Consider the following 24393-nt stretch of genomic DNA (forward strand, 5'->3'; position numbering starts at 1 on the left):
GGAATTGGTGACCAGTTTCACTGCTGATACAAAATCCTCACTAAGGATATCACTGGCAGGGTCAGGTCTGTTTTAGGATAGGTCATTCAACCTGGCCCAACCTGCTTTACTGGACAGAACAATCTCTGAAAGCGTGGGGCTCATGAGGGATACGTTTGTTTTAGTGCAAGATAGGGAGGTGGATGCCTGCCTCATCCTATATAAAGAGAAGGCCTTTGACAGAATATCGCACAGCCAAGTGTGGGAAGTGCTGCCCGTAGTGGGCATTGGGGAGAGAATTTGCAATTGGATCAGACTGCTCTATACCAAGATCATTTATGTAGACTCAATCAATGGGTGGGAATCAGAAAGCTTCCCAATCAGATCTGGAGTTCGGCAGGGCTGCCCACGCTCTCCTGCCTTATGTTGTAAAGAGCCCTTTGCTGAATCTATTAGGAAAAATGCAGGCCTGAGATGGGTGCCTATTCCAGGCAGCGGAGGTTTGCAGATCAAAGCCTCTCTGTTTTCCTTTTAGATCGGCTATAAGTGTGCAAGCTATTAGCATCTGTGGTGAAAATGTGTTGCTGGAAAAGCGCAGCAGGTCAGGCAGCATCCAAGGAACAGGAGAATCGACGTTTCGGGCATAAGCCCTTCTTCAGGAAGCATCTCTATTAGCATCTGTGACCAGTTTGAACTAACCTCTGAAGCCAAGATAAATTGATGCAAGAGCAAGGCCACACTCTTTGGGAACTGGGCCAACTGATCCTTTATCTCATAACCATCAGGACAGATTACCTGAAGGTTCAGTGAACATGCTTTGGACGGGCAGGAGCTTGCACAGAATCTTGGGAGGAATGCATCACCAAGGTGAGGTTGAAACTGGACTTTTAAGAGCACCATTTCCCTCTCCATTGCAGGTAGAAGCTTGGTGTTTAGGTGTGAGGAGCTCTGTGTTGTATGCGGTGCAGGTCTATCCCATTCCCTGAACCTGTGCCATTGCAGTCATCCAAGCCATCGTCCGCTTATCTAGGGGTCTAAGGTGGTCTGTGTCCGAACATATGCAACATATACAAACTCTAGGTAAGGTGGGAAGGCTGTACCTAATACCTCCCTCACGCTGATGGCCACTTGTTTGTGTTTGGCTGCATCAAGTTCTTCATTGACCATCATATGCAAACACCATAGAGTCATAGAAATGTACAGCATGGAAACAGACCCTTCAGTCCAACCCGTCCATGCCGACCAGATATCCCAACCCAATCTAGTCCCACCTGCCTGCACCCAGCCCATATCCCTCCAAACCCTTCCTATTCATATACCCATCCAAATGCCTCTTAAATGTTGCAATTGTACCAGTCTACACCACTTCGTCTGGCAGCTAATTCTATACCCGTACCACCCTCTGTGTGAAAAAGTTGCCCCTTAGGTCTGTTACCTGTCCCCACTGTTGGAAAGGCTGGAACTAGCCTCGTTGCCACGGAGTGCTCCAAACAGTTGGGTCGTTGTATGTCACCTGTCCTTTGTGGAGAAATTTGCAAGGAAAACATATTTGACAGCAAATCCATCAGGAAGTGATCAACATGTATTGTAGATCCCGTCACGTTGTTCCTAGAACAGACTGCCAAAGTAATTTGGCAGAATATCTCATCAGCAGAACTTTCCAACAAGCTTAGCTGGTGGTGAGAAGGGCATCACCTGTGAGATTTCTGTTTGCCTGTAGTGTATGCTACTGTACACATGTTACGGACCAGACCAGATAGTCTTTTTTTTTACTGGGTTGTACTCTTGTAAACCTTAAGTCTCATGATGTATTATGATCCCTGTTGCCATTACATTAACAAAACAGCCTAACTGGGCAAGTTCAAAAAACAGCTCAAAGAAAAATGCACCCTGTTTTCAACACCCAATTTAAACTACCCTAGTTTTATTATTGAACCCATAAAACTACTTTATTAAGTAATTCCTCCAGAACTAAATTTCCTTTTATTGAAGGATCTGTAGGTTATGGGCCATATTCTGTGGATACCGTGGATTTTTATGGTAGCCCATCAGATCTAACTGGGGCCAAGTGCAATTTTTTTGTTGCAAGTCACAAACAAGTTACTTTTGTGCTTTCACAATTTTGCCTCTGCATTAATAAATTCATAACTGGAATCCCAACTGAATATATTTAACTCAGTTTGGTGACGTTTTTAATAAAGCTAAAGTTTTTATTATATAGCTTCCACATTTATGTTTTTGCTTTCATTGATTTGGACTATTAAAGGTAGCAGTGGCAAACAAAATTAAAATAAAAGCTACAATGAGTTTTCTCCTGACTATTGAGTGTGAAACTATAAGATGTGCATTTTTTTGTTTGTCACCCCACCACCTGAAGAACAGTAGAGAATTTGTCCTCTTCAGTTGTTGAAGCCTGTGAGCTATTTAATGCTCGGTGGAGTGTTAATTAGCTGGAAATGGCTTTTCTGTCCTCACCAGGATGGAAATTTCACTTCCTGGTTGGCAGTCCCCCAGATCAGGAAACGTGTAATCCAGTGTGTTTCAGTGTGGTAAGGGGAAGTCTATGAAAAGAGAGAGTCAAGTTGGGGGTGGGTTCTTAATGTAGGTGCCCACCTGACTGACGAGGGTCACCTGCCAAGCTTTACCCTCTTCTTTCTCATTTTTCTACCCCTGATCTTCCTTTCACACTGTTTCAGCCTATGAAAATAAAATGCCATTAACAACATTCCATTTAAAATCAACGAGGTAAAAACAATAACTGCAGATGCTGGAAACCAGATTCTGGATCAGTGGTGCTGGAAGAGCACAGCAATTCAGGCAGCATCCAACGAGCAGCGAAATCGGCGTTTCGGGCAAAAGCCGCCCAAAACGTCGATTTCGCTGTTCGTTGGATGCTGCCTGAATTGCTGTGCTCTTCCAGCACCACTGATCCAGAACATTCCATTTAAGTCATACCTCTCTTATAAATGAAATTTTAATTGTAAAAGTCATGTGGAAAACTTAAGTTTTAAAGCTGCTATTGTCAGACAGTCTAAATTTTACTAAAGACAATTTATTAAATTGTGATTGCAATGAATGGAAGAGAAACGGAAATACTTGGTTCACCTCTTTGGTGCTGTTGCCGTATAACACGAATGTGCTTTGAATTTTACTAAGAAATCCTAATATTAAGGCAGGTCTACAAAAGTGGCAGGGTACAACCTAATTTCTGGCTTCACACTACAAAAACTATAACCTTCTGTATCATGTTTGCTGAAACATTTGATCTGTATTTTTGTATCAACACTGCATTTGGACTAATATGATGCGATGATGCAATGTCCTGAAAAATGACCAGTGCTTTAGAACCATAATTAGTGAAGCAGATTCAATCCCTTCTGTAGAAGAAGAAGAAAGTTAGTTTAAAAGCAGGTGGTTAAAGTTTTAATCTAGTGACACAGTAGGTTCAATTTCATAGATTCAATGTTTGTTTTTATTGTACTATACAATGAGGACAGCACTTTAGCAGGAGAGCTGTTTATTTCTTATCACAGTCTTGCTGTTTAGTTGTTGGTTACCTTGATTTTCATTTATCACTTAACAATTTGCAAATCATTATTATCCCTGTTTGTGCACATTAAAGAGATTTAAATTTGAAAGGATTATAAGTTATAACCGGTGCTGAGATTAGTAACTACATGCAAAGAAAGAGCAGTGGTCTTTATGATGGAAGTACTAGTGACATGGGGGGAAAATGCAGAATTTTTGATTACTGTTTCCTCAGCAACCAACTCAACTAAGGAAGCAAAGGCGCATTCCCTTTAGCCTGGATATCAGGGTGGTGCCTATCTGGCTATTGCTCTGTCACGGCTGCTTTTCATTGGTTTACTGCAAAATTTGAATTTCTGTCAGGTTCTCTTGCTATTTTTACTAGTGTGGTTAATTCAAAATGTTCTACTTAAGGACAAGCTGGAGGTGCTTGTTTCATGCTACTTTTTTTGCTGTTAAGAGATTAATGAATACATTAAAATTAATTGGATGTTATTGGGGGTCTCCTTTTCCCTAGACTTTTTAAAATTTATCTTTTCTACCTATTTAGGGCTTGTTATAATGAACCTACTGCTATGGCAAGCAACACTCTTGAAGGCTTCCATGAGGTGAACTTGGCTTCACCTTCCTCTCCAGGTTACCCTGAACTGGAGACCTCAGAAATTGCTACTTCAGAGCTTCCTTATCACCCTCTTTCATTGGTGAGCTCAACCCCAATTCAACCCACTACACTGGTTGCTGTAGATCTTCCTACACAGCCAATTTATCCATCCTCTCAACATCTCAGCAGTGGAGAGTCAAGAAATGTCAGGTATGTCTAACCTTCCAATTTGATCATGTGCTGTAACCAATGATATTCTTATGTTTGTTGATGAAGCAAAAAAAATTATAAGGGATAAATGGGTATTTTTGAAAGAAAAATAGTAATTTCAGAGCACGGCCTTTATTTTGGAAATGTCCTTTTTAGCAGATTAGTTTTAATGGCAGTCATTCATGTTTAAGTTTTGTTGCTCTATTCAGGGTTTGTCTAAAGATTTGTAGCTTGCGAGCTGGTTTTCATGGTTGTTGGTATGTTCGCCGAGCTGGGAAGTTGATTTGCAGACTTTTCGTCCCTGTCTCTCTGACGTCTTCAGTGCTATGGAGCCTCCTGTGAAGCTGTTGTTGTTCTATGCCAATAGTAAAAAGGTTGTATCTTAATTGAATAATATTTGGCCACCTATCATGGTGAGACATTTGGTAAATAAAAGTGCAACTAAGGTAGAAATCTTCAAGGAAGATTCCACAGGGTAGTTTTAGAATGCTACAGTTGACTATTATCACCCTTGAGTTAGGGGAATGCCAGCAAGTTTTCCACTCTGGCTCCATCTCAAAAATTATTTGAATCATTTCAATGCACAGCAGGGGAGGAGTGGATCTAACTTTGGATGTGATGGCCCCCATGGCACTAATTGTAAGCACCCCCATTAAACACAGGCAACTAGATGAGATGCTAGAGAACACTTGGGAATCTGAACTGTTTTAAATTTTGGTAGAAAATGAGAGAGAATTTCATTTTAAAACAATGGCAGTTTGCTGAGTAAGTGATATAGTTTTTAGGCAAGGAGGTTTGAGATTCATAACTGCAATAATTGTGCACTGAAAATACATTTTATGCAATTTTTCAAATGTTTTTGTATCAACTTGCTGCAATGTTGGTTTTCATTTTGCAGAAAATTCTTTTTTTTCTTTCATGCTTAGGTCATGTTAACTGTTGTATTTTGCTACCTTGGAGATGGAGAATTTGTTTGGTGTAGCTGTCAAGTGCTAAAAATATGTCCCATATCCTGAGGGCCTGAATCTAAATAATCCTGTATTTAAATTTTGCTTCTAGTTGTAACCGTTATTTTGTTGCATGTACAGAAAAATTAGAACACCGAACAATCTCATTATAGCTGTGCAACAGCAATCTGTTATTAATTTAACTGTGCAGGGTATACCTTTAATGGTCGGCACAGTGGCTCAGTGCTTAGCATTGCTGCATCACAGCGCCAGGGACCCGTGTTTGATTCCCGCCTCGGGCAACTGTATGTGTGGAGTTTGCGCATTCTCCCTTTGTCTGCATGGGTTTCCTCCGGGTGGTCCGGTTTCCTCCCACAGTGCAAAGATGTGCATTTCAGGTGAATTGGCCATGCTAAATTGCTCATAGTGTTAGGAGCATTAGTCAAGGGTAAATACAGGTTAGGGGGTTGGGTGTGGGTGGGTTACACATTGGAGGCTTGGTGTGGACTTGTTGGGCCGAATGGCCTATTTCCATATTATAGGGAATCTAATCTAATCTAATCTAATTCTGTGGTCCTGTAAAGTTTCGCACTTCAGAGTGAATAGGCTGAATTTTGTTAGACTATAAGGCATAGGAGCAGACATTAGGCCATTTAGCCCAGAGAGTCTGTTCCGCCATTCAATCATGGCTGTTAAGTTTCTCCATCCCATTCTCCTGCTTTCTCCCTGTAACCCTTGATCCACTTGACAACCAAGAAATTATCTATCTCTGTCTTAAATATACTCAATGACCTGGCCTCCACAGCCTTCTCTGGCAGTGAATTCCATAGATTCACCAATCTGGCTGAAAAGGTTTCTCTTTATCTCCATTGTAAAAGGTCTTCCCTTTACTCTAAGAATGTGCCTTTTGAATTTTAGTCTCTCCTACCAATGGAAACATCTTCACAATATCCACTCTGTCCAAACCATTCAGTATTCTGTAAGTTTCAATTCGATTCCACTCCCGATATCCTTCTAAACTCCAAGTATAGACCCAGAGTCCTCAAACATTCCTCATTTGTTAAGCTTTTTATTCCTGGGACCATTCTGAACCTCCTCTGAACTCCCTGCAGGACCAGTACATCATCTTGAGGTATGGAGCTCAAAACTGCACACACTACTCCAAATGTGACCTGACCCCAGAGCATTGTAGTGCGTCAGAAGTACATCCTACTTTTATATTCAAGTCCTTGCAAAATAATTGCCATCATTGCAATTGCCTTCCTAACTATGGAATACAGGGAGAACTAGCCATTTGGATACAGAACTGGCTCAAAGGTAGAAGACAGAGGGTGGTGGTGGTGGAGGGTTGCTTTTCAGACTGGAGGCCTGTGACCAGTGGAGTGCCAAAAGGATCGGTGCTGGGTCCACTACGTTTTGTCATTTACATAAATGATTTGGATGCGAGCATAAGAGGTACAGTTAGTAAGTTTGCAGATGACACCAAAATTGGAGGTGTAGTGGACAGCAAAGAAGGCTACCTCCGATTACAACAGGATCTGGACCAGATGGGCCAATGGTCTGAGAAGTGGCAGATGGAGTTTAATTCCGATAAATGCGAGGTGCTGCATTTTGGGAAAGCAAATCTTAGCAGGACTTATACACGGAATGGTAAGGTCCTAGGGAGTGTTGCTGAGCAAAGAGACCTTGGAGTGCAGGTTCAAAACTCCTTGAAAGTGGAGTCGCAGGTAGATAGGATAGTGAAGAAAGCGTTTGGTATGCTTTCCTTTATCGGTCAGAGTATTGAGTACAGGAGTTGGGAGGTCATGTTGCGGCTGTACAGGACATTGGTTAGGCCACTGTTGGAATATTGCCTGCAATTCTGGTTTCCTTCCGAAACTTGAAATGGTTCAGAAAAGATTTACGAGGATGTTGCCAGGGTTGGAGGATTTGAGCTATAGGGAGAGGCTGAAAGGGCTGGGGCTGTTTTCCCTGGAGCGTCGGAGGCTGAGGGGTGACCTTATAGAGGTTTACAAAATTATGGGCATGGATAGGGGCATGGATAGGATAAATAGACAAAGTCTTTTCCCTGGGGCTGGGGAGTCCAGAACTAGAGGGCATAGGTTTAGGGTGAGAGGGGAAAGATATAAAAGAGACCTAAGGGCAACTTTTTCATGCAGAGGGTGGTACGTGTATGGAATGAGCTGCCAGAGGATGTGGTGGAGGCTGGTACAATTGCAACATTTAAAAGGCACTTGGATGGGTATATGAATAGGAAGGATTTGGAGGGATATGGGCCGGGTGCTGGCAGGTGGGACTTGATTGGGTTGGGATATCTGATCGGCATGGACGGGTTGGACCGAAGGGTCTGTTTCCATGCTGTACATCTCTATGACTCTACTAAATTCTTCATACTTTCCTAAATCAGTGTTCATCATCTATTCATAATGTTATTAATGATTCCAGCAATCAGTTCTCAATGTCATGTGCCACTTCTGGAACAGTGTACGGCTCATCAAAACATCAGACGAGTGATATTGGCAATCATCGTGCTGAGGTGGAATTTTTACAAGGTGTACTCGCAAATGAAGTGCAAGAAGATGCAGAAGATGCCTTGGGCCAAAGTACAGACAGTTTGTCTCATTTGAGAAGTCCCTTTGTATTGGAAGTCAGGGAGAAAGGCTACGAAAGACTAAAAGAAGAACTTGCTAAAGCTCAGAGGGTAAGGTTATCTTTACTGTCAAAGGTAATATATTTATAAATCAGGGTTATCATAAATGGTAGTTACAAAGATATAATGCAAAGATTTAATGAAGCTGATACTAAAATAAATGGTTGGGTTTATTCATGACTTTTAGTTTTCTGTCTGAATGCCATTGCTGGCTTGAGAGAGATTATTACTATGGTTTTGCAAATGGGAAGTTTGCTTTTGTATTTTAATTTTCTTTTCACTTAACAACTACAGAAGCAGAAATTTCTCCACTTGAATATTGGAAGCTGTAGCAATTGTTTTCAGTATCTGCTCTGGAGCCCATTCTCTAGCTGCCACCTGCAATCCTCCTCTTAGAACATGACTAGGAGTACCAGCAGGCAATTCAGCCCCTCGGGCATACTCTGCCATTTATTATGATCATGACTGATCTCATCTTGGTCAGAACTCCACTTTCCTGTCTGCTGTTCATAACCCTTCAACTCATTATAAATTAAAAATCTGTCTATTCTCCTTAAGTGCTGGTATTCATCACTCCTGGGTAATGAATTTCTATAACTTGTTACTCTTTGGAGAGAAGTAATTTCTCTTCATCTCAGTTTTAAATCTGCTATTCATTATCCTAAACTGTGGCCTCTTGTTCTACATTGTCACACAAGGGAAGGCCTCTATTGTATATCTACTTTGTCAATTCCCTTTAACATCTTAACGAACTCACTTGGACCTCCCCTCAGGCTTAACTCGAGAGCATACAGGCCTAAATTGCTCAATCTCTCAAGGTAAAACTTTCTTCATTGGAATCAATCTAGCGAACCTCCTAAGCTGCCTGTAAAGCAACCACACTTGTTTTCTGTTCAGATGCCACTTAGGTTCTGCCATGGCCACTCAGCTCCTCGTTATAGCCTTGGTTCAAGCGTGGAAAAAAGAGCTGAAATCCAGACATTAGGTGAGAGCGACAGCCCTTGACATTAAGGCTCTTTTGACTGAGTGTGGCATCAAGGAGCTGTAGCAAAGCTGGAAACATGAGTATCAGGGGATGCAACCTGTGCTCTTTGGAGTCATACCTGGCATATAAGAATTTGGTTGTGGTTGTTGGAGGTCAGTCATCTCAGCTCCAGGACATCCCTGCAGGACGTCCTCAGGGAGTGACCTTGGCCCAGCCATCTTCAGCTGCTTGATCAATGATCTTCCCTCCATCGTAAGACAGAAGGTGGATGTTCCCAGTGATTGGTCTTGAACATTGCACAATCACGACGACTCAGATACTGAAGCAGTCCAATGAGATCTAGAAAATATCCAGGCTTGAGCCGACAAGTGGCAAATAACATTCATACCACACAAATGTCAGGCAATGACCATGAATACGAGACATTCTAACCAGTGCCCCTGATATTCAGTGTTACCGTCACTGAATCCCCTACTGACAACAACCTTGGAGTTACACCTGGCCAGAAACTCAATGGACCCGCCACATAAACACAGTGGCTACACGAGCAAGTCAGAGGCTAGGCATACTGCAGTGAGTAACTCCTGACTCTCCAAAGCCTGTCCACTGTCTGCGTGGTATAAGTCAGGGGTGAATTGAAATACTACCCAGTTGCATGGATGAGTGCAACTCCAACAGTACTTGAGAAATTTGGCACCATGTAGGACAAAACACTTCATCTTCAAACTTTCACCCCTTCCACCACTGACACTCAGTAGTAGCAGTTTGAACTATCTACAAGATACAATGCAGAAATTCACCAAAAGTCCTCCGATAGCATCTTCTAAACCCACAACACTTCTAACTAGACAGATACATGAGCACACCACCACGTTAAAGTTCCTCTCCAGTCCACTTACCATCCTGACTTGGAAATATATCACTGTTGCTGAGTAAAAATCCTGGAATTCCTTGCTTCAACATTGAGAGTTAATCCACAGAATGTGGACAACAGTGGTTCAAGAAGGCAGCTCACCACCATCTTAAGAGCAGCTTGGGATGGATAATAAATGCTGGCCAGCCAGCGATGTCCATGTCCCATGAATGTATTTTTTAATAAAAAAAAACACCTCAAGGAACAAAATTATACACTGTTCTCAACATGCAGTTTCACTAATACCTTGCACGGTTGCTGCAAACGACCTGACTTTAATACTCTTCCTTTAGCGGTAAATGCTAAAATTTCACTTGCTTTCCTTTAATACCTGCTGTAACTACATACTAGTTCTCTGCAGTTTGTGCATGAGGACTCCCAGATCCCCCTCTACTGAAGAACTTTAGCTTCTTTCCATTTAGATAACAAGTTGCTTTTCTATTCCTCTAACCAAAATGGATAAACTTTCATTCATCCACGTTAAATGTCATCTGCCAAACTTTAGCCCATTCATTGAAACTATCCAGACCCATTTTGTAAATATTTTAATTTCTTCTTTGCAACTTATTTTTCCACTTCTTCTGTGTCCTCTACAAATTTAGCTGTAGTTCTTTACTCTCCTTGCATTCATAGCCTTCATGTAGATTGTAATTAGTTGGGGTCTGAGGACTGAATCCTATGACACCTCACTTGTTACATCTTGCCAACCTGGAAAAGATTCACTTATCCCAACTTTTTTCTTTCTGATGGTAAGTGAATTCTCAATCCAAGCTAATACGTTATTCCCAATCCATGTGATAGTATCTAGTGTATTGATCTTTGTGGCACCTTATCAAATTCCTTCTGGATGTACAAATATACTACATCTACAAGATCTCAATTTCCATCTTGCTTATTACATCTTCAAAGAACTTAGAATAATCAAACATGATTTACCCTTCATATAGAGTTGAACAACACGGAACAGACCTTTTAGGTCTAACTTGTCCACTCTGATCAAAAATCCCAATTTGACCTAATTCCGTTTGCCAGCATTTGGCCATTATCTCTCCAGGTGAAAGTGAGGACTGTAGATGCTGGAGATCAGAGTCTAGATCAGAGTGGTGCTGGAAAAGCACAGCAGGTCAGGAATGAAGGCTTTTGCCCAAAACGTCGATTTTCCTGCTCCTTGGATGCTGCCTGACCTGCTGTGCTTTTCCAGCACCACTCTAATCTAGACCCCCATTATCTCTCCATACCCTTCCTATTTATCCAGATACCTTTTAAATGTTGTAATTGTATCCGCTACTACCACCTTCCTCTGGCAGTTCGTCCCATACACACACCAACCTCTCTTTTTAAAGAAAAAATTGTCCCTCGGGTCCTATTTAAATCTTACCCCACTCACCTTAAATCTGTCTTTTAGTTTTGGATTCCTCTAATCTGGGAAAAAGATCTTAGCTATTCACCCTATCTGTGCCCCTCATGATTTTGGGGCATTATATTGTGGTTTTCCAAAGGAACTGGGCCCATTGATTCATCTAGGGAATTTTGGAATAACCACTGTCTGAAACAAAACTAAACTGTTTGTAGACTTGTTGTCATATTCGACCCAAGTTTAGCTTTCAACCATGTCATTCATATCCTCATCAAGACATATCTTTTGTGTCATTTCTGTGTTAATTCATCTGTTGCTAAAATACTCCTGCATTCTCTTTTCACACTTATCCTCAACTATTCCAATGCATTCCTGGCTGGACCCCCACGTCCTACACTCAGTTCCACTTAAGGTTATCCAAAGACTTAAGTCAGAGCACATTCCTTTCGCCTATCACTCATTTGCTCATAGATCAACATTAGTTCCCAGTCAAACAATGTCTTGATTTCAAAAATCAAATTTGTTACTAAATACCTTTTGTAGCTTCCCTTCTTTCTATCTCGTTGAACTCCCTGTCCCGCAACCCTCTGAAATATTTGCTGTCTTTTAATTCTTGCCTCTTGAATATTCATAATTTCTGCCTCTTTGCTTTTGTTACTTTATTCCATTTTGGATTATGTTCTAACTTCAACTTCCTGACTCAAACTCCATATTTAAGTCCAGAGCCTTCAACTGTTTAACAAGACTAAATGTTAGATGTGCTGTGGAGGGTGCTGCGCTCTGTTCTGTAATAGCTGTAATTTACATTAAGTATAGTGAATACTTTGAGGAGAAAGTGAGGTCTGCAGATGCTGGAGATCAGAGCTGGAAATGTGTTGCTGGAAAAGCGCAGCAGGTCAGGCAGCATCCAGGGAACAGGAGAATCGACGTTTCGGGCATAAGCCCTTCTTCAGGAAATCCTGAAGAAGGGCTTATGCCCGAAACGTCGATTCTCCTGTATAGTGAATACTGTCTGTTTGTTGCCAATTGTGGGATCATGCAGTTTGCAAGTTGGTTTGTTCTTTCAATGGTGATGTTAAGGGGAAGAGGAATAGGGAGCCTGATTTAAGTCATGATGCTCTTGCCTTGTCTTAAATTGTCAAGTGGCCAAATTTGATAGACTTGAGCTGGGAAGTTTATGTAGTTATTCTAGTGAAGTAAAATATATAGTTTTAAAATATTTGAAGATGGGCTTATTGCAGTTTTTTAAGGTTGCATTTAATGTTGATGAACAAATACATTTTTCATCTTTGTTTTGGTATTTGCAATAAAGAATAGGTATCAGCTTTTCTTAACTCTTGCTTTTATATCATTATTAAAGTGTTTTTTTACTTGTATATTCTGTACATAAAAAATTGCTTTCTCCCCAGAAGAGTGCATCGTGGCAATAGTATTTAGCAACTTTGATTATTAGTTGAAATTTTAATGTGAAAGCAACTGAAACTTCAGCTTTTGAAATTTACTTCTGGGAATAGTACGGGATTCCAAGAGGTTTTTAAAAAACCTGTGATAGGGTCATTCTTAAATTTACACTGTTTAAAGATATTGAAGTGAAAATCTCTTAGAGTCACAGTCATAGAGTTGTTCAGAATGGAAACAGACCGTTCAGTCCAACTTGCCCATGCCAACCAGATATCCTAAATTAATCTAATCCCATTTGGCCTATATCTGTCTCAAACTCTTCCTCTTCCTCTTCATATACCCATTCAGCTGCCTTTTAAATGTTATTGTACCAGCCCCCATCACTTACTGTGGCAGTTTGTTCCTCACACGCACCACCCTCTGCATGAAAACGTTGACCTTCAGGTTCTTTTAAATATTTCACCTTAAATCTGTGCCCTATAGTTTTGGACCCCCCTGCCCAGGGAAAAGACCTTGGCTACTTACCCCATTCATGCCCCTATTGATTTTTATAAACCTCTATAAGGTCACTCCTCAGCCTTCGCTCCAGGGAAAATAACCCTAGCATATTCAGCCTCCAACCCTGGTAACATCATTGTAAATCTTTTCTGAACCCTTTCAAATTTCACAACATCCATCCTGTAGCAGGGAGACCAGAATTGCACACCATATTCCCAAAGTAGGCTAACCAATGTCCTGTACAGCTGCAACATGATTTCCCAACTTCTATGCTCGATGCTCTGACCAATAGAGGAAAATGTGCCAAACGATTTCTTCACTATCCTATCTACCTGCAACTCCACTTTCAAGGAGCTATGAACCTGTACTCCAAGGTCTCTTTGTTCAGCAACACTCCCTAGGATCTTACCATTAACTGTATAAGTCCTGCTAAGGTTTGCTTTCCCAAAATGCAGCACCTCACATTTTATCTAAATTAAACTCTGTCTGCAACTCCTTGGCCCATTGGCCCATCTGATCCTGTTGTACTCTGAGGTAACCCTCTTCACGGTCCACTACACCACCTTCAATTTTGATGTTCAGATAAATTTACAAAAATACAATATTGTTTGTAGTAGAACATGCAACCAATTAGTTTATAAAATGTTATAACTTGTTTCAGGAGCTGAAATTAAAAGATGAAGAATGTGAGCGATTATCCAAAGTTAGAGACCAACTGGGCCAAGAACTAGAAGAACTTACAGCTAGTTTATTTGAGGTTTGTATTTAATGAGTTTAAGTTGTGCTATGATCTAGAGCAGGTTGAATTAGTCTGATTTTGTTTTTTGCACATTTTAAGTTGATGTACACAAAATTGAAGAATTTAGATGAATATTAAGTGTCAGACATGCTTCATGCCAGTTTAACGTTGGTTTAAACTGATACTCCAGTTTCTAATATCTGCCATCTAAATAATTCAGTGGTGTAATAAATGTAGTTGGTAATTTTGACTCTTGTTCAAGGGTATCTACCAGACTCCACTGCTTTCGTCAGTGTTGTGGAAAACATGTTTGTTACCAATTTTGCAAAACTATCATTGATAGGATGGAAATCCAGTCTATTTTGTCTAAGTCTGTTTTATTTAACTGAGTGAGACCCCATACATTCTTTATTTATTTGTCTGGGGGACAGTAGCTTGTCCTGAGTAACATAGTTGTTACTGGCAACTTGGCCACCACTTCCTGTTTCCTCCTTAGGTCTCTTGTGAACCCCATCTTCTCACTTGGTCTTGCAGCTCCCTCCTTCAGCAACTCATGGCTGCTTGAGGAACCTTGACTCAGAATTGAAGAGCTGGAGTGTGAAGTGTGGATATTGTGACACATCAGGGAGGAGTGAGATACCTTGACTGTTTTAGGAGGCAGTCACATCCTTAGGTTAATTACACCAAATTTTTGTCCATGGTGAGGCAGATAATGGGATCTGGAATTTTCTTGGGATTAGCTGGAATTTGGAAGGATTATGAGCAGTTTGGGTATAAATTTTAAAAGCAGACCACAGAGATAGTAACCTCTATTATTAACTGAGCAACATAGAAATTGATGTCTAGTAAATGAAAATAGATAAATTTGTGGCTCAAAGATGAGGGGTTGGTGGGTAACCTTACAACCTTTAAAAAGCACTTGAAACATCAATGGACATTATGCCAGAAGGTGGAACTAAAGTAGGTGTGGTGTAGCTTTGATAGTACGGATTAGGTGGGCTGAGGGGCCCCTTTTATACTATATTATCTGTGATTGTAAATGTGGGAGAAATAAGTTCTGATTCATGGGGCACCAGCACCGAAACTGGGGAAAGAGTTCAGCTTTGAGATCAGCTTCATTTGAACCATAGGGATGTGCAGGAAGAGAGTTGAGATTAAAACAGATCAAAAATTATCTATTGAATGGTGGGGCAGACCTGTAGGCCTGAGTGGCTTACTCTTCTGTGTTTGTATTCTCGGACCTGTGTCTGGGTAAATCCTCTAACTTGGGTTGTAGGTAGGACCTTAACCTAATTAATGAGGAGGAGGGTTCAATTGGATGGAAGTTTAAAAAATTGAAAAGAAATGAGAGAACAGATGTGCAGGGTAGTGAAGAGGTGAATGATAACCAAAACATGATAAGCAGAAGAATGCAACAAAATAGTAATGTTAAAAAGTCAAAGTTTTACTGCTCTTTATCTGAATAAACTCAGCAATTGTCATAAGATAGATGAGTTGACAGCACAAGTAGAAATGAATGAATACAACTTGATCGTTATGGAGATATAGTTGTACAGTGACTAAGTTTGGAAACTCTATATTCAAGGGTATTCAATGTTTTGGAAGTGTAAGTAAATAAAAGTATTGTTAATACTGACATTTATCAGTGCAGTGGTGAGTAGTGATGCAGGCATGCTAGATTGTGATGTGGAATTAGTTTGGGTGGAAATAATGAATAGCAAGGAAAGAAATCATGGGAGCCAAGAGATGATTCTCATCAAAAGAGCTGTTTCACCATTGAACATATACATCCAGAAACAATGAAGGCCTGGAAGAGGGCAGTACAGTTGTCATAGATTATTTTAATCTGCAAATTGATTAGAAAGATCATTTGGGTGACGGCAACATGAAAGACCACATGTACAGTGTATCAGAGATTGTTTCTTAGTGCAGTATATTACATAGCATACTCAGGAATAGGTTTTTAGATCTGATAATGCATTGAGGTAGGATGAAGTAGGAAATCTCACATTTAAGGATCCTTAAAGAAGTAGCAATCACAATGGTATATTTTCTAAATCATTTTGAGGGAGAGCAACTGTGCTCTCAAACTAATGTCCTTAACTTAAAGGTGATTACAGAGGTACGGAGGAAGAGTTGTTTTAAATGGACTGGGAAAATGGATTAAGGGAAAAGTCAGTGGATAAGCAGTGGCAGACATTTAAGCCAATATTTCATATCCTCAGCAAAAATCTTTTCCGTTTGTAAAGGAGGTCACTATGGAAAGCTTGACTCAGCCGTAATTAACAAAGATGCTCTTGAGGAGCCAATACAATCAAAAAGCTAAGACACACAACGTGCCAAATATGAATGCCAGAGAACTGAGGATTTTGTTAATAAATAAGCAGCAGATGATTAAAAATATAATGAAGAGGGAAAAAAATTGATTATAAATGTAAATTGGCAAGAAATATAAAAATAACAGACTCTTCTATAGAATTATAAAAAGGAAGAGTAGCTAAATTAAGTGAAGCCAAAGGAAGTCACTTGGCAGATGCAAGTTCATAATTGGGAACAGGGAAATTGCAGCTAGGTTAAACCAATATTTTGCATTGATCTTCACAGTGGGGACCACTATTAACATCCCGAAGATATCGGATAAGCTGCTAATGGAAGGAAATATCCTGTGACAGTCTCTATCACAAACAAAAAAGTGTTTAACAAACTACTGAAGGCAGACAAGTTGTCGGAAGCTGATGTTAAAATGCTTGGAAGCAGGCCAAGTGGCTGCAGAGCAAATTGAAGCATTGGTAGAATAAGTCAGAACTCACTGGATTCTGAGGGTTCCAGTGGATTGGAAAATAGCTAATTGTACCACTCCTGTTCGAGAATGAGGTAGACTAAAATCAGGAAACTATAGGCCAGTATGATTGACATCTATCATTGGAGAAAATGCTAGTTTAGGTTATGAAGTGAGGAATTGCAGGACCTTTTAAAAAGGCTTGATGTAATCAAAAAGGTTGCTAAGTATGAAAAGGAAATCATGTTTGTGAAATTTGTTGCAATTCTATTTGAGGATGTAACAAGCAAAGTGGATAAAGGGGAACCGGCAGATGTGTATTTGGATTTTCATTTGATAAGGTGCCGTATAAAAGTTGTACAAGATAGAAGCTTATGGTATTGGGGATAATTTATTATTCTGGGTTGAGGATTGCTCTACACAAAATATAGAGTCAGGATTAATGGGCCTTTTTCAAGTTGGATGCATGTAACTAATGGAATGTTAGGATTCTGCAAGGGGAAGTAGATTGAGTGGAAGGGTAAAAATCTAGTCAGATGGAGCTTAAAGTTTAAAAAAAAAAGTGTGACGCCATTAGTTTGGCAAGAAGAATCAAAGGGCAGGTCACTCTACTAAATGGAGAGACATTCCAAGCAAGTGTTCTTGTGCTTAAAGCAAAACATTAGCATGTCGGTGCAACAAGTCATTGAGAAGGCTATCAGAATGTTAACCTTTTATTAGTAGGGGATTACAGTTTTGAAATGAGGGAAGTCTTGGTGCAACTATGCATGTTGGTGTTGAGACTCCACTGGAGTAATGTACAGTTTTGGTCCCCATATTTAATATACTGCACAATACAAAAAGAAAATGGATTTCATCTCAGACTTTGATTGTGAAAGTCTGATCCTTATTCTGATTACTGGCAAATACTCACCCTGTGGCTGTCTCTCAGCTTCCATGTTAATTCTGTTGACTACCTGTACTTCTTCCCACAAGGCTCAGGTGAGGATCAATAATGATTTCTTCTAGTTTCAAACTAGGCAAGCTTTCCAGCTGCTGTTTGCTTTGTGAATGACAAACTGAGCTTGAGACCTATCCACATTCTACATAACGAACAATAGTTATTTTCTCTGCATAAAGTAAAAGGTTTATGAACAATCATCTCCTGTTGGTGTTCTCAATCCAGTGAGATACTGTCTACTTCAAAGCAACACTGCAGTGCCTGCATTCAGAAAAAAACACTGAGACAACTTAACCAATAGAACTGCCTGTCCCCACGACCCAACTCAAGGACAAGGATATTTTAGAATACCTTCAAAATGAAAAGTAAATCATTTATTTTTCCATTCAACTGAACACTTTGAGCAACCCGTGAATTACTTCTATGTTTTTTTCATTATCTTTCCCAGAATGGCTGACTCTTTGCTGTATGGAGATAATAATAGACACTTTGGTTCTACCAAGATGGCCTTGATTTTTATGTCCTCGTTGTCTACAGGAATAGTGCCAGTAGACTGGAGGATAGCAAATGTGGTTCCCTTGTTCAAGAAGGGGAGTAGGGATAACCCTAGTAACTATAGGCCGGTGAGTCTCACTTCTGTTGTGGGCAAAGTCTTAGAGAGAATTGTAAGGGATAGGATTTATGCACATCTGGATAGGAATAATGTGATCAAGGATAGTCAGCATGGTTTTGTGAAGGGCAGGTCGTGCCTCACAAACCTTATTGAATTCTTTGAGAAGGTGACTAAGGAGGTGGACGAGGGTAAAGCGGTAGATGTGGTGTATATGGATTTTAGTAAGGCGTTTGATAAGGTTCCCCATGGTAGGCTTCTGCAAAAAATACGGAGGTATGGCATTGAGGGTGAGTTGGAGGTTTGGATTAGGAATTGGCTGGCTGGAAGAAGACAGAGGGTAGTAGATGATGGTAAAGGTTCATCTTGGAGTGCAGTTACTAGCGGTGTTCCGCAAGGATCTGTTTTGGGACCATTGCTGTTTGTCATTTTCATAAATGACCTAGAGGAGGGGCTAGAAGGTTGGGTGAGCAAGTTTGCGGATGATATGAAAGTCGGTGGAGTTGTTGACAGTGAGGAAGGATGTGTCAGGTTACAGCAGGATATAGATAAGTTGCAGAGCTGGGCAGAAAGGTGGCAAATGGAGTTCAATGTAGGCAAGTGTGAGGTGATTCACTTTGGTAAGAGTAACAAAAAGACGGGGTACTGGGCTAATGGTCGGATACTTGGTAGTGTGGATGAGCAGAGGGATCTTGGTGTCCATGTACACAGATCTCTGAAAGTTGCCACCCAGGTAAATAGTGCGGTGAAGAAGACATATGGCGTACTGGCTTTTATTGGTAGAGGAATTGAGTTCCGGAGTCCTAAGATCATGTTGCAGTTGTATAAGACTCTGATGCGGCCGCATCTGGAGTATTGTGTGCAGTTTTGGTCGCCATACTATGGGAAGAATGTGGAGGCACTGGAACGGGTGCAGAGGAGGTTTACCAGAATGTTGCCTGGTATGGTAGGAAGATCGTATGAGGAAAGGCTGAGGCACTTGGGGCTGTTTTCATTGGAGAAAAGAAGGTTTAGGGGTGACTTGATAGAGGTGTACAAGATGATTAGGGGTTTAGATAGGGTTGACCATGAGAACCTTTTTCCACGTATGGAGTCAGCTATTACGAGGGGGCATAGCTTTAAATTAAGGGGTGGTAGGTATAGGACAGATGTTAGGGGTAGATTCTTTACTCAGCGAGTCGTGAGTTCATGGAATGCCCTGCCAGTAGCAGTGGTGGACTCTCCCTCTTTATGGGCATTTAAACGGGCATTGGATAGGCAAATGGAGGATAGTGGGCTAGTGTAGGTTAGGTGGGCTTGGATCGGCGCAACATCGAGGGCCAAAGGGCCTGTACTGCGCTGTATTTTTCTATGTTCTAATTATGACCATGATCAATATGCAGGTTAGCTTTTAACTGTAAATGATCCAAACTTGAGGAATTAGATTCACTTCAAAGTTGATTCAGATTTTTTTCAAGTGTATAATCCTTGGAGCTAAAAGTTGTGCTTGACACACGAATTATAAATTCAATGTTTGCAACATATTAACTTCCATCAAATTTAGATCAGAACTGAACTGAAAATGCTTTGCCAATGTTTAACAGTTCTCACTTTGCCCTTTGCTTTTAAGGAGGCTCATAAAATGGTACGAGAAGCAAATGTCAAACAAGCTGCAGCAGAGAAACAGTTAAAAGAAGCACAAGGCAAGGTAACAGTGTGATTCCTATTACAAAATTTAATGAGTTTCCAAAGAGGCTTGTGGTTTTTCATTGATTATAGAGTAAAATTCCTACTTTTCTTAGATTACAATTTTTCAGTTTTGTGTTCTGGTCTGAACCTGTTTGCTTCAACTTTTTGTGGGCCTTTCATATATATATATTTTGCTAATTATAGAGTCATAGAGATGTACAGCACAGAAACAGTGTCTTCGGTCCAACTTGTCCATGCTGACCAGGTATCCCAAACCAATCTAGACTCGCCTGCCAGCACCCAGCCCATATCCCTCTAAACTCTTCCTATGCATATACTCATCCAGATGCCTTTTTAAACGTTGTAATTGTACTAGCCTCCATCACTTCCTCTGGCAGCTCATTCTATACACGTACCACCCTCTGTGTGAAAAAGTTGCCCATTAAGTCTCTTTTATATCTTTCCCCCCTCATCCTAAACCTATGCCCTCTAGTTCTGGACTCCCCGACCCCAGGGAAAAGACTTTGTCTATTTATCCTATCCATGCCCCTCATGATTTTATAAACCTCTATAAGGTCACCCCTCAGCCTCCGACGCTCCAGGGAAAGCAGGCCCAGTCAGCCTCTCCCTATAGCTCAAATCCTCCAACCCTGGCAACATCCTTGTAAATCCTTTCTGAACCCTTTCAAGTTTCACAACATCTTTCCGATAAGAAGACCAGAATGGCATTCTATATTAAGCAATATTCTGTTCAAACTGCCCATAAATTTGTTGAGCTAAATAACCAATGATTTAAATATTCTGCATTTACTTATAAGATTGACGTACTGCAAGCAGAAGTGGCAGCATTGAAAACACTAGTCCAGTCCTCTTCACCAACGTCACCTACGAAGGAGCTTCAGCCGAATGCAAAAGCTCACTTTAAAAAGGGACATGTTCGAAATAAAAGTACTAGCGCTATGGCCAGCAGCAGCCAAGAGCTGAATGTGATGCAACCTATTGTCCGAGATTGTAAAGAGGTAAGTTTCATTTCTAAAGGTTTTCAAAACTAAATTTTGAGTAATATGAGATCCAATGATGAATGGATAACTTGAAGGACAAATCAATGTTCCAAATTAATTGCAAAACCAGGTCTCACGGTGAAATTAATTGGCAATTCAAGGGTTAAATTGGCCCTGATTGAATCAGAAATAACATTATTGATGTGTGGCACGAACATTCCTTGTCCTTCTCAACCTTGATCGCAGCTTGTGATGTGGTCATCCAGCCCACCATCCTCTAATATGTCTTCTGTTTCTCAGGCTGCAGCAGCTGACTCCAGATAATTACCATTGTAGTCCCTGAAAGGAACCTATATTTGATCCCTCCTTTGTCTCACATGAATGTGTTGTTCCTCAGTGGCATTATTAAATGATTGACATCAGATTCTATATGTATGCTGAGAATAGTCACCTGTCCCTCACAATCCCCTCCCTCAAATCTTCCTCCATCATTTTTTTAGCTTGCTTTTTTGCCACCCAGTTCAAGATTAGCTGCAGTTTCCTCCGATTGTGTTGGAAAGTGTGATAAAGTTTCATGATTTATTATTATTTGGAAACTTGAGTTCTCACATGGGCAGAATTATATAAAGCTTGATATATGTAGAGTTAAGAAAGGAAGGCCATCCCAGGTACCGGGATGTCTCGAAATTTGTTCGTATATGTCTAAAAGAGGCGTTTCAAAAATAAACCTGAGAGGAGAGTGGTTTGATGCTTTGGAAATAACCAGAAAACATTTTTAGCCTAACAACAAGGTTTTCTATGACATAGGTAGGCAAAAACCATTTCCTATTAGGCAGAGAGAGCCATCTAGAAGATCTGAATGTGCAAGTTTCCTTCAGATAGAAGCAGATCATTCAGGGAAGTGAAGAAGTGCCAATAATAGCTGCAATTTAACAGCCTCCAGAACAGTCAAGTTAGGAGAAAAGAAGTCCTGTGTGGCTTAATATTAATAAGGAAGAACTCCTGACATGAGGCTAGGGAAGTGGAGTTTAAGGACTCCATGCTCAGAGAAGTAAGCGGTGCTAGCAGTTTATTTAAGAGTTTTTGGAAGAGACAGCAACTGAAAAGAGAGCATTAAGTAAATGCAGCTATTGCGGGAAAGCGGTACAGTTGCACTGACTGAAGAGTCACACTGTTTCCATTTTATTGAAATTTGGGAATCAGTAATATTGTTGAGGGTAAAAAGATTGTGAATCCGTATTTCTGATATTTGTAATAAGACCATTTCACCTAGATCTTGTGTAAAATATTTTGTATGTTTTCCTTTTTTATCTTGGTTCTTACATTAAATTACATTGGCAGTCTCTTTTGAGTACGTTAAGTGACTGATTACACAGTAATGAAACTACATGCTAAATGTATGGTCTATAAATCCAGGTTTCACTCTGATCTGACTTGTCCAATATTATTAGTTGAGACCATAGTTAGATTGGGGCTCTTTAGCAGGATAGAAAGCATTAAATTTAAGAGGGGTCGGTGATTTTTTTAAGGAAAGGAGTATGTAGAAATACAAGATATAAAAACAGGAAACTAGTGTATTAAAAAGGTTTAACTTACAAAATTACCTTGACTGATGCTAAGACTTTTCTAGGAGTAACAAATGTTAATAGTGGATCCTTTGAAATCTTGCTGGAAAAGCGCAGCAGGTCAGGCAGCATCCAAGGAACAGGAGAATCGACGTTTCGGGCATAAGCCCTTCTTCAGGAATCCTGAAGAAGAGCTTATGCCCCTGTTCCTTGGATGCTGCCTGACCTGCGCTTTTCCAGCAACACATTTTCAGCTCTGATCTCCAGCATCTGCAGTCCTCACTTTCTCCTTTGAAATCTTGGCCTAAGGCTGCACATAGAGTTGGTATTAGAAACAAAAGCAGGGTTTGTAAGGATGAGACACTAGTGTTGATCCAACTTTTAGAATTAAAATTGAGATACTTGAAATTTGGTTCATTGCTTGACTTATCTAAATTTAGATGAGATATTTTTAAAAAAACTTTAATTAGAAGAAATGGAAAGGGAATGGAACTATTAAAGAGCTTGCACTCCAAAGAGAGAGGGGAATAAGATAACATGGCTGGAGAAAAGCTTAGAATAGGGGGGAAAAAAAGTTAGCTTGGAGGGTAATTCTCATTCCAATGAGAGATTTGATTTCACCAGAAGCCTGAGTTTAATGCATAAATTTACAGAAGATGGCATTAAAAAATATTTTACTTCAACTTTGCAAGTATCTTTTGAATTGTTGTGGTCAAAAGGTGTTTGGAATTTTAAATGGGTGTGTGTGACCTGATAAGCAAGTCTGTGAACACCAGGCTGTCAGGAGCAATGTACAGATAAAAAGTTTGTGCTCATCTCTAAAGTGTATAATTAAAATTTACAAGGAAGGAAGGAACCGAATCAGACATTGGTAGAGTTTGCATCAGAGAACGAAATGCTGTGGGATCAGTAGTAGGAAATTACACACTGCTAAGCCTTCTTAGGATTTACTCATTTGGAAAAGTATGGACTTGTTAGCGATAGGCAGTATGGCTTTATGTGGGGAAAGTTCTCTCTCTCTCTCAAACTTGATTGAGTTTTTTTAAGGAAGTGACAGATGAGGGCATGGTGTTAGATTTTGTCAATATGGACTTCAGTGAGGCCTTTGAGAAGGTCCCTCATGGCAGGCTGAGACAAAAAGTGAAGTTACCTGGGATCCATAGTAAGCTGGTAAGACCGATACAGAACTGGCTTAGTCATACTCTTCAGAGTAGTGATGGAAGGCTGTTTTTCTGACTGTAGATCTGTGATCGGTGGTGTCCTGAAGGGATCAGTGTTGGGACTCCTATTGTTTCTAATATATAAAGGAGAATGTAGGTGGCTTCATTGGTAAGTTTTGAGGATACGGATTTGGGGGAGCTGTGGACAGCAAGGGGGATTGCCAAAAGATACAGCAGGTTATAGATAGTGGAGAAATAGTAGATGGCATTTAATCTGAACAAATGTGATGGGTTGCATTTTGGAAGATCTAATGCAGGAGGGATGCATGTAATAAATGGTGGGACCTTTAGTGGCATCATTAAAGTGTGGAAAGAGACTGTCTGGTCCATCAGGTCTGCACCAAACACATGAAAAGCATCCCACCATTTATTCCCTGTAACTCTACACAAACCTGGACACTATGGGGCAATTTGGCATGGCTGATCCACCTAACCTGCACATCTTTTGGAATGTGGGAGGAAACCAGAGCAAAATGCAGAAGCCCTCACAGTGAGAATGTATAAACTTCACACAGGCAGTCATCAGAGGCTGGAATCAAACCTGGGTCCCTGGCATTGAGGCAGCCGTACTAACCACTGGCATACAGGTCTACTGTTGCCTCAAAGTGGCAACACCAGTGGCCAATGTGGTCAAGAGGCATATGGCATGGTGTGTAAAAAATCAGCAAGTCATGTTGCAGCTGTTTGGAACTTTTGTTAGGCCACATTTGGAATTTTGCGTGCAGTTCAGCTTGCCACATTACCAAAAGTGGATACTTTAGGGAGGGTACAGAAATGCTTTACCAGGATGTTGCATAGTTTG

General features: G+C 40.5%; 1 protein-coding gene across 4 annotated transcripts in view; it reads left to right on the plus strand.

The window, feature by feature from the left end:
- rab3ip (RAB3A interacting protein (rabin3)) overlaps window positions 1-24393 on the plus strand; it is a 66440-nt gene that overhangs the window by 16161 nt on the left and 25886 nt on the right. For all 4 annotated transcript variants that reach the window (XM_043709763.2, XM_043709767.2, XM_043709765.2 and 1 more), the window contains exons 2-6: window positions 4058-4318; window positions 7711-7966; window positions 13731-13826; window positions 19747-19824; window positions 20624-20824. In XM_043709763.2, the coding sequence (XP_043565698.1) occupies window positions 4083-4318; window positions 7711-7966; window positions 13731-13826; window positions 19747-19824; window positions 20624-20824 (867 nt within the window). In that variant the 5' untranslated portion in view covers window positions 4058-4082. The remainder of the gene's footprint in view (window positions 1-4057; window positions 4319-7710; window positions 7967-13730; window positions 13827-19746; window positions 19825-20623; window positions 20825-24393) is intronic.

Source organism: Chiloscyllium plagiosum, unplaced genomic scaffold (genome assembly GCF_037043375.1).
Source record: "Chiloscyllium plagiosum isolate Xiang-an unplaced genomic scaffold, Cpla_swu_hap1 HiC_scaffold_19, whole genome shotgun sequence".
In the NCBI taxonomy this organism is placed as follows: domain Eukaryota; kingdom Metazoa; phylum Chordata; class Chondrichthyes; order Orectolobiformes; family Hemiscylliidae; genus Chiloscyllium; species Chiloscyllium plagiosum.